General features: G+C 48.4%; 1 protein-coding gene across 1 annotated transcript in view; it reads right to left on the reverse strand.

Moving 5' to 3' along the window:
- Positions 1–11,335, reverse strand: part of LOC127303224 (brassinosteroid LRR receptor kinase BRI1-like) — a 43,820-nt gene extending 32,485 nt beyond the window's left edge. Inside the window, exon 1 of the mRNA XM_051333981.2 lies at positions 10,170–11,335. Within this exon, the coding sequence (XP_051189941.2) occupies positions 10,170–11,335 (1,166 nt within the window). The remainder of the gene's footprint in view (positions 1–10,169) is intronic.
- Positions 11,336–11,536: the final 201 nt, after the last annotated feature.

The raw sequence follows: 11,536 nt of genomic DNA on the forward strand, positions 1-11,536 counted from the left end.
GTCCTCCCCTCGCCCTCCCCTCTCGCGTGCTCACTCACCACACCACCAGGCACCTCCTAGACATCCTCATTGAACCGCGCTCGCCCTGTAGACGACGCCATCGTCGACGACTTCCGCCGGCCGTGCGGCAGACGACGACATCGCCCAAGCTACCCTGTCCTTCTCCTACCGCGCCATGACGCGCAAGAGGACCACCAAGCCACGCTGAACCGTCCTGCATCTCCGCTCGCGTCACTAGCCCGCTGCAGCACCGTCGCCGCCATCACCTTGCCCGTGCGCCTCGGCCTCGACCGCCCGCTATAAAAGGAGACCCTCCCCTGCCTTTTTCTTCACACCAGCTTGCTCCCCTCTCCCTTCTGACTCTCCTCGACCACCTCCCTCTCCACATTAGCGCCGGAGCAGCTCCAATTGCTCGCTGGAGCACCGCAGTACCGCAGCAAGGGCGCCGTTGATTGAGGCCACCTCAAGCGACGCCACTTGTACCAGACGCTCCGCCACCCTCGACAACCTCACCCTGCTTCCTCGCCGACGACCGCCGGAGCGCCGGTGAGCCACCGAACCCTACCCTCGCCGCGGCCAGTAACCCCTCTCGCCGGAGACGACGACGCTCCTCGTCCGTCGATCTCACTTCTAATCCAACATCTCACACGCGCGCATACCGCTTCGGTGTTTTAGAGCCACTGACAAGCGGGGGCCACTGTCAGGCGGCCCGCGTGCATCGTGAGCATAGCTGGGCCGGCCCGTTAAGTTTTCCAGCGCGCCCATTTAGTTTGAACTCGTTTATTTCAAATTAACCCAAAATTTGAATACTGGTGCTTTGCTAGAATTTGAATAACTTCAAATCCACAAATCCAATTTGAGTGAATCCAATTTTGTTGGAAAGCTTATGAAATGATCTACCCAACCCCACTGGTCTCAACCCTAGATTCATTGTAGATCACTTGCACTAAAAATAGCAATGCAGTAACGTTTCAAATTTCAAACAATTATTAAAAATCAACCATAAATGCTTTTTAGTTGATTCCAACTATCATAAATCACATTTCATATACTCTAATTGTTTATGTAAAAACATAGCATAGGTGTTTACTATGATCAAGGGCTAGAGCAAAATAATGGCTATGTGGCTATTTCTAGCCCATTTAAAATTATCCAAAATTATTTCTTAAATATTATGAGAGGTTCCCTCTCATTTAAATCATGGTCCTAAGCAATTACATATGAAGTGTTGACTTTGGTCTATAGCACCTCATAGTGGATTACTTAGAGATATTAAATTGTTGCAATAGTAGTGTTTAAATTGCATGAGGTTTAGTACCTCATTTAAATCCTTTTTCTCAAATAATAAGGGTGAAGTGTTGACCTTGGTCAACATAAGCTCACACTTATTATTTAAGGAAATTAAATCTTAATAAGATTCAATGAGAGGAAATTATTTCTCTTACAAGTTTTCTTAAACACAAAGCCAACCCCTTGTGATTAAGGGTGTGATGCTATGATGGTTTGTGTGACCCATTTGTGTGTTTAGTCTAGCCCTTAAGATTTGTTTGGTGATTGTATACTTCGTATCCGTTTGTAGACGCTAGTACCGAGGAATACCAGGAGGAGGAGGTCTACTACCAGGAAGAAGAAGAAAGCTTTGACCACTGTACCACTCAAGGCAAGCTATACTCTTGCAAGCTACCTTAGTGCAAAGCTCTCCCAGAGCAAGGCACTCTTACATAATACTTTATGCTTAATGATCCCAATCCAAGTTTTTACCTTACAAGCTTTTGACTTTGGTTTATCAAAGTTTACTTTTGATTTATGATTGACTTGGTCTAGATATAGAGTAGTACAAGAGCATCAAGTTTAGGCTAGAGCCATACAAGCTAATTAGCACCCCTCATGACTAGTTGCTAGTGCTAAAAACTAAAAGTGACTACTCTAGATGGGAACTTGTGAAATTCTTGACTTTGAAAACCTTGGAATGATGCGTCATTCTATTGAAAGATTTTGAAGGTGAAGGTGACTTGAATGAAATGGTGATTTTGATAAAAACTGATGATTGGGTTCGGATGCGATACCATTCCAATTCTTGAGTACCCCCACAATACCTGATTATGGGTAAGGCTTTGGCTGGAAATTTATGTGTCTTAGTATGGGTTCCCTCTGAACAAGCGTCATAGAGGTTATGCCAAGGCTGCCTCCGTTGAAAGTGAAATGACGTGAAAAGAGTTGAATGTCCTACCCAAGCCCTGTGCAGTTCCCAGGATAGCAGTTGGTTATCACTGGGAGGCCAAACTCATGGGGGAGGTGCCTATACTAGGATGTGTAAGTGAAAGGTTAATGGTTGATGATCCGCATACTGAGTTATGATTATTCAGGGTTATCCCTGACGGATGTAATCAAATGTTGTGGCACAAGTGTGCAACCTCTGCAGAGTGTAAACCTATTCGAATAGCTGCGTCCGTGGTCATGGACAGTTGGAAAGGCCATACTGTTCCGTCATCAGAACTTTTCCAAAAGGTGACTTGTGAATTGAACTTGATAGGTGATTTTGATTTTGAATCACAACAGAGTTGTGGGAATGACACTAATGTTCCCACTTGAGTTAAGTTAGGCAAATGAAGAGTCTTTGGTTACTAAATGCTTATGAAATAAAACTGGCTTTATGCAAATGAACCTAGAGCTTAGAATTCCATTGATATAGTTGATAGTGCTTACATTAGTATTAGTTTGTGAGTACTTTAAAGTACTCATGGCTGTGTCCTTGGCTATTCAAATGGCCAGACTATGAAGAGGAGCAACAGTATCAGGATGACGGACAGCAGGACGTCTATGACAACTAGGATCGTCTTCTAACGTCAAGCGTTGCCTGTGGATTAGATGGACTACTACAACTTCGCTTCCGCTATGTGTTGTGTGTGTGTTGATCCTTAGATCAACTATTATTGTAAGTATGGATCATGTGATCTATTGTAATAAGACGACTATGGTTTGTAATGAATGATGACTCTATGATATTCAACTGTTATGTCTCGCAAAAACAATCTTCCTGGGATTGCGATGTATGGCATAATAGGCATCTGGACTTAAAAATCCGGGTGTTGACAGTCGTTGTCGGTTGTTTTAGTTTAAATTTAGTTTACAAAGTCGTTGTCGGTTGTTTTAGCTCAATAAAGTCGTTGTCGGTTGTTTTCAATAAAGTCGTTGTCGGTGGCTTCATCCTGATGATGAGAAAGTTTCCCGCCACGACGCCGCGCGGGAGGAAAAGGGCGGGAATAAAATTTTATTACGATTGAACTGGAATTAAAGTACATAGCTCAACTGAAAATTAAGATACATGGCCAGATTCGAATGTTGGAGTCATTCAGTCATACTCGTGCCTAGCCCTATAAACGTCGCCACTGTAGTCGTCGTAGTCGCCGATGTCGTCTTCGCTGGCATCGGGTTCATGGTATTCGAACCTCGGCGGGTGAGCACACGTGGGCTGGGACTGAGGGTAGCGCAGGCGGGGGCCACGGTAGGCCATGATGCTCTGGAGAGTCCGGCCGCGCCACCACAGCCGACGGCCGGCCTCGTTGAAGTTCGAAGCAGGCGGGCCGTCCTCCTCGTGCCTGGCAAGCACACTCTCACGCCGATTGATGAAGAAGCTGTCCCAAGTCGGGCTGTAGTCGGGATGCCACTGGGGATTCCTCCGCTGCTCTGGCATGAGCTCGAAGTAGTAGTGGTTCGTGATGGCCATCTCGCGCGCCACACCTAGAGGGACAGGAGGGACCGGTACACCTCCGACGCTCAGCAACCAGCTGGTCGGGACGCGGTAGCCCGGCGGGCAGGGGTAGTTCGAGGCGCAAAGCGCCTCCGCCTCCCGGGAGGTTAGAGATACGATGGAAGCCATGGGAGAGAGTGATGAGGTTTGCAGATATGAGTCTAGATGTGATATGTAAATGGAGGCCAAGCCTACATATATATAGTGAAAAAATGGCGGGAAGACGGAGGCGGGAAGCGGTGGAAAGCGCGGGAAGAAAATAGGAGGGAACGCAGTGGCGTGGGAAACATTCATCCCGGGTGGGGGCTCATACCGGGACAAAAGATGGGGGGCCTTATCTGGGGGAGGCTTATCTGGGAGGGCCTTATCTGGGGGGTGGCTGACGTGCGGGCAACCATTAGTCCCGGCTGGTGGGTACAACCGGGACTAAAGGTGGTTTTGTGTCATCTAACAAAACTTTCGGTGGGATAAGGACGCGTGGGTAGCGCACGACGCCCTGTCGGAGGAACAAGACAAAGTAGAAGCGGCGCCGTGCCTATAAAAGGAGCATCGATACGCCATGGAAAGCAGCTCAACAAGCCAACATAGGTAGGGAGAGTTTCATCCCCATGGATGGAGGAAAGGGTTGGGAAATCTACCGTGGCGGAACTTCTCGAAGATGCCCTTGGTGCACACGCCCTATGGCATCTTCGGAAGTTCCGCCTCGGAAATTTTTCCTGCAAGCCCGTGAATGACTCCATCTCCTCCAACAGTCTTGGAAACTATATATTAAGAATACATTATTACATTACAGGTTTAAATATCGCCAACATCGCCATCTATTGCTGTGGTTTTCTTCTACGCCGTAGCCATGGAGAATCTTCATCATTTAGCAAGATGCTTGGGTCAATTTTCACCGTGAAGGGCGGAATTTCTTTAAACTTATTATAATCTTCTGACATGTCTGTCTTGTCATCCACTCCCACGATGTTTCTTTTCCCCGAAAGAACTATGTGGCGCTTTGGCTCCTCGGTTGATGTATTCTTTTGTTGATTTCTTTTTCTCGATTTGCTAGACATGTCCTTCACGTAGAAAACTTGAGCCACCTCGTTGGCTAGGACGAATGGCTCGTCCATGTACGCAAGATTGTTGAGATCCACTGTTGTCATACCGTACTTATCGTCTACCTGTACACCGCTGAGCTTCACCCATTTGCACCGAAACAAAGGGACCTTAAAAGTGGGTCCATAGTCAAGTTCCCATATCTCCTCTATGTACCCATAATATGTGGTGGTCTGCCCATTCTCATCTTTTGCATCGAAGCGGACACCACTGTTTTGGTTGGTGCTCTTTTTATCTTGGGCGATCGTGTAAAATGTATTCCCATTTATCTCGTACCCTTGGAATGTACATATGTTTGAAGATGGTAACCTGGCCAACAAGTACAGCTGCTCTCCAACAGTGGTGTCACTCATGAGATGTCTTTGCAACCAACTGCCAAAGGTATTCATGTGTTCACGTGTAATCAAGGACTCGGGCTGGCCCGGGTTTATTTCTCGTACAACATTCTTGTGTTTCTCGATGTACGGAGCCACCAAGCTGGAATTGTATAGAACTGTGTAGTGTGCTTGATTGAAAGAAAGCTTGTCCCTGCACACCGTTGCTTTCCTTCCTAGTGTGCCTTTTCCACTCAGCCTCCCCTCATACCGAGATTCAGGAACACCAATCGGCTTAAGGTCAGGAAGAAAGTCAACACAAAACTCAATGACCTCCTCTGTTCCGTAGCCCTTTGAGATACTTCCTTCTGGCCTAGCGCGGTTATGAACATATTTCTTTAAGACTCCCATGAACCTCTCGAAGGGGAACATATTGTGAAGAAATACAGGACCGAGAATTCTAATCTCTTCAACTAGGTGAACGAGGAGGTGCGTCATAATATTGAAGAAGGATGGTGGGAACAACAACTCGAAGCTGACAAGACATTCGACCACATCAACCTGTAACCCTGACAAAGTTTCTGGATCCATTACCTTCTGAGAAATTGCGTTGAGGAATGCACATATCTTCACAATGACTAGTCGAACATTTTCTGGTAGAAGTCCCCTCAATGCAACCAGAAGCAATTGTGTCATAAGCACGTGGCAGTCATGGAACTTCAGGTTCTGGAATTTTTTCTCCTTCATATTTACTATTCCCTTTATATTCGACGAGAAACCAGACGGAACCTTGATACTGAATAGGGCTTCAAAAAAGATTTCCTTCTCTTGTTTGCTAAGAGCGTAGCTGGCAGGCCCTTCAAACTGCCCTGGATGATTGCCGTCTCGTCCTTTATGACGTTCCTGGTCCTCCCGTGCTTCTGTTGTATCTTTTGTCTTCTCATACGCGCCCAGAAAACCTAGAATATTCACACAAAGATTCTTGGTCAGGTGCATCACGTCGATTGCAGAGCGGACTTCCAGGACTTTCCAATATTCTAGCTCCCAAAAAATAGATTTCTTCTTCCACATGGGCGCGTGTCCGTCAGCGTCTTTCGGAACAGGTCGACTGCCTGGACCCTTTCCAAAGATAACATTTAAATCCTTGACCATGTCAAATACATCAGCACCACTACGGGCGACAGGCTTCGGACGGTGTTCTGCCTCGCCATTGAAATGCTTGCCTTTTGTTGGAGATATGCCCAAGAGGCAATAATAAAATGGTTATTATATATCTTTATGTTTATGATAAATGTTTACATACCATGCTATAATTGTATTAACCGAAACATTGATACATGTGTGTTATGTGAACAACAAGGAGTCCCTAGTAAGCCTCTTGTATAACTAGCTTGTTGATTAATAGATGATCATCGTTTCATGATCATGAACATTGGATGTTATTAATAAACAAGGTTATGTCATTAATGAATGATGTAATGGACACACCCAATTAAGCGTAGCATAAGATCACGTCATTAAGTTCATTTGCTATAAGCTTTCGATACATAGTTACCTAGTCCTTTCGACCATGAGATCATATAAATCACTTATGCCGGAAGGGTACTTTGATTACATCAAACGCCACTGCGTAAATGGGTGGTTATAAAGGTGGGATTAGGTATTCGGAAAGTATGAGTTGAGGCATATGGATCAACAGTGGGATTTGTCCATCCCGATGACGGATAGATATACTCTGGGCCCTCTCGGTGGAATGTCGTCTAATTAGCTTGCAAGCATATGAATGGTTCATAAGAGACCACATACCACGGTACGAGTAAAGAGTACTTGTCAGGAGACGAGGTTGAACAAGGTATAGAGATACCGATGATCAAACCTCGGACAAGTAAAATATCGCGTGACAAAGGGAATCGGTATCGTATGTAAATGGTTCATTCGATCACTAAGTCATCGTTGAATATGTGGGAGCCATTATGGATCTCCAGATCCCGCTATTGGTTATTGGTCGGAGAGAAGTCTCAACCATGTCTGCATAGTTCGCGAACCGTAGGGTGACACACTTAAAGTTTGATGTCGTTTAAGTAGATATGGAATATGGAATGGAATTCGAAGTTTTGTTCGGAGTCTCGGATGGGATCCAGGACATCACGAGGAGGTCCGAAATGGTCCGGAGAATAAGATTCATATATAGGAAGTCATATTCCAAGTTTGGAAATGATCCGGTGCATTTATGGCAGGTTCTAGAAGGTTCTAGAAAAGTCCGGAAGAAATCACCATGGAAAGTGAGGGACTCCACCTTGCATGGCCAGCCAAACCCTAAGGGGTGGAGTCCCAGGTGGACTCCACCATAGGTGGCCGGCCACCCCACCTAAAGGAAAGGTGGGAGTCCCACCTTGGGTAGGACTCCCCCCTTGAGTAGGTTTCCCACCTATGGGAGGTTTTGTTCTTGGGGTCTTATTCGAAGACTTGGACTACAACTCTTGGGGATTTCCACCTATATAATGAGGAGGAGAGGGAGGGGGGCAGCCACTCTTGGCCGCACCACCTAGGGCTGCCCATGGCCGGCGCCCTAGCCACCCCTCTCCCTAAACCCTAGCCTCTTCTCCTCCACATACAACTCCCGCATACGCTTAGGCGAAGCCCTGCCGGAGTTCTCCACCACCACCGCCACCACGCCGTCGTGCTGCCGGGATTCCGAGGAGGATCTACTACTTCCGCTGCCCGCTGGAACGGGGAGGAGGACGTCGTCTTCATCAACACCGTACGTGTGACCGAGTACGGAGGTGCTGCCCGATTGTGGCACCGTCAAGATCTTCTACGCGCTTTTGCAAGCGGCAAGTGATCGACTACATCCACCACGAGATCTAATCTCGTTAAGCTTTGGAAATCTTCAAGGGTTAGTCTCGTGATCCCCTCGTTGCTACCATCTTCTAGATTAGATCTTGGCTTGTGTTTCGTTCTTGCGGTAGGAAAATTTTTGTTTTCTATGCTACGAATCCCATCACTTTTTTCCTTAAGGCATGCCTGCGCGGAAGAAAACGGCGATTGTACGGGTACACATTTTTCCTACTTTTTCCCAAATATTTACTTTCAGTCTCATCTAAACAATGTGTGCATGTATTGTATCCCTTGTTCGTCTGTGCTGAAATGTTACTAAGAGCAGGCCAATCATTGATGGTTACGAATAGCAACGCTCGTAGGTCAAATTCTTGCTCGGTGTGCTCATCCCACACACGTACACCTGGTTCATCCCACAACTCCAAAAGTTCATCAACTAATGGTCTTAGGTACACATCAATGTCGTTGCCGGGTTGCTTTGGGCCTTGGATAAGCACTGGCATCATAATGAACTTACGCTTCATGCACAACCAAGGAGGAAGGTTGTAGATACATAGAGTCACGGGCCAGGTGCTGTGACTGCAGCTCTGCTCCCCAAAAGGATTCATGTCATCTGTACTTAGACCAAACCATAAGTTCCTTGCCTCACCTGCAAAATCCGGGAACTCTCTCCCGATGTTTCTCCACTGCCGACCATCAGCGGGGTGCCTCAACATCGCGTCTTTCTTACGTTCTTCCATGTGCCATCGCAACAACTTGACATGCTCTTTGTTTCTGAACAAACGTTTCAACCGTGGTATTATGGGAGCATACCACATCACCTTCGCAGGAACCCTCTTCCTGGGTGGCTCGCCCTCAACATCACCAGGGTCATCTCTTCTGATCTTATACCGCAATGCACCGCATATCGGGCATTTATTCAAATTCTCGTACTTCTCACCGCGGTAGAGGATACAGTCATTAATGCATGCATGTATCTTCTGCACATCTAATCCTAGAGGGTAGAGAAGCTTCTTTGCTTCATACGTACTGGCGGGCAATTCGTTATTTCTTGGAAGCAGCTTCTTTAATATTATCATCAATTTTTCAAATCGTGAGTCAGTCACACCGGCCTCTGCCTTCCATTTCAGCAATTCCAATACGCCACCCAGCTTTCTCTGCCCATCTTCACAACCTGGGTACAACAATTTGTGGTGGTCCTCTAACATCTTGTCGAACTGCAACCTCTCCTTATCTGTGCCACAGTCTCTTCTTGCATCAGAAATTGCCCGACGAAGATCATCATCAACAGGATCATCTGGTGCCCGTTCTTCATCTCCTTCTTCTTCATTGTCTTCCATTGCGATATCATCGTATTCAGAGAACATAGATCGGTACTGGTCATCGTTATCTTCTTCTTCATCGCCGTCTTCCATCATAACCCCTTCTTCTCCGTGCTTGGTCCAAACATTATAGCTGGACATGAATCCGAACCGAAGCAGGTGGCTCTTAATGTCTCTTGAGCAAGAGTAATCCTTCTCATTCTTACATTTCAGACATGGACAGCACATAAAACCTTGCTTCGACTTGTTGGCCTCGGCCACAAGCAGGAAATATTTCACGCCCTCTCTGAAAGCGGGATCACATCGGTTACCGTACATCCATGGATGACTCATCTGAATCATAAGTACAATTATGTATCAGATGCAATCACCTTGCTAAAATTAGTATTGTACGGACTATGTATACGAGAAAATAGTTGCTAACCTTTTAGGATCAAAAAGAGGAGAAATCTTATCAAATAAAATCAAGTGGCATCCTCACAAACATTTCATCAAACACCTCTTGTGCACATGAAAAAAAAAGAGCTAGCATAAACCTCCACCTTTCACCACCAAGAAAAAAAATGTAGGGAGGTGGGGGGCTGGCTGTGTGTATATGTAGGCCTGGACATTTTGTCGCGGGCCGTACCACGACCCGCGATAAAAGTGGTGCCAGCAGGCCACGGCCAGCCTCAGACCCCTTTTGTCGCGGGCCGTGGGTACGACCCGCGACAAAAGGCCGCGACAAAAGGCCCGGAGCGCTCCAAAATATTTTGGGGCGACGTGGCCAGGCCATTTGTCGCGGCTCCAGACGCGCTCGCGACAAAAGGCTTGCACGAAAGCCCTGTTTTCCACTAGTGGATGGAGCCGTTGATGTAGTTGAGGGCGAGGTCGAGAGACTGGAGGCTTGCACAGTTGGAGATGGACGGCGGGATGCCTCCTGTGAGGTAGTTGTTCTGCAGGTGGAGCACCTCGAGCTTGGAGGTGCCAGTGCTCGGGCAGAACGACGGCAGTATAACGCCAGTGAGCGCGTTTGAGTTGAGCTCCAGCGTCGTGAGTTCGGCAAGCGAGCCCATGGTGTCCGGGAGGGAGCCGTTGAAGTAGTTGTATGATAGAGAGAGCGTTGCGACACGTGGGATTCCAGCAGCGAGAGAGTCGCCGGCTGGGAGCCCGTCGGAGAAGCTGTTGAACGACAGGTTGAGGTAGGAGAGCGATGCAAACCCCAAGATGTCCGGCGGGAAAGCGCCCGTCAGGTTGAGGTTGTTGGACAGGTCGAGCGTAACCAGAGCGCTGCAGCCGGAGATGACACCGGGCACAACCTCGCCGGAGATGTCGTTGCGGGACAGATCGAGCGACTCCATTCTGGAACAGTTGGAGAGCGGCGGGATCAAGCCGGAGATCATGTTCCCTGCGAGGCCCAGGTGCCAGACACCCACGGCGCTCGCAATCCAGCTAAGGTCGCCGGCAATCCTGTTGTAGGAGAGGTCAAGGACATCCAAACCGGCGAAGCCTGCGACTCCTCCGTCTCCCTTCCGGCGTCCACCAACAAGAGCGTTGCGAGAAAGGTTCAGCTCCCTCAGACCGCCGCACGCGCCGGCGAGCACGGCGGCATCGGCGACGTGTCCGCGCAGCAGCGCGCCGTTCCCGGACAGGTCGAGCTTGGCCAGCATGTGGCCGCACCTCAACCGTTCGCCGGAGGCATCCTCGAGCGAGCCGGTCACGTTGGCGCCTCGCAGGCTGACCGTCCGGACGCTGCCCAGCCGCAGCAGCGTGCCGGCGACGGCGCGGAAGTCGACGTCGAGCGGGACACCAGCTAGGGACAGGGACGAGAGCCTGCTCCCGACGCACCCCGCGCCGGGGAACTGGCACACGCTGTCGCCGCGGATCCAGCCCCCGAGCTCCCTCTTGTTCCGCACCGCCGCCTTGAACCGTTCAAGCAGCTGCTCGTCGGTCTCGTCCGCCGATGTTGGCACCGCCACTGGAGCAGGCAGCAGCAGCAGCACCACCGTCGCGAACAGAGCAACAGCCATGGTACGTAGTTTGCTACAGTTAATTCCACCAAATTTACCACGACCGGCCAGCAGTGCTTACTATTGCAAGATTTTATTCTGCTGGTAGCCAGTTACTAGAGCACACGTACGGTTTTAACCTACTGTACTTGGATGGATGATCACAATTTATTGCATTTTCTTGTCCACAATTAAGCTAGCACTAGCAGAGAATCCATGGAT

Source organism: Lolium perenne, chromosome 5 (assembly GCF_019359855.2).
Source record: "Lolium perenne isolate Kyuss_39 chromosome 5, Kyuss_2.0, whole genome shotgun sequence".
Lineage (NCBI taxonomy): Eukaryota > Viridiplantae > Streptophyta > Magnoliopsida > Poales > Poaceae > Lolium > Lolium perenne.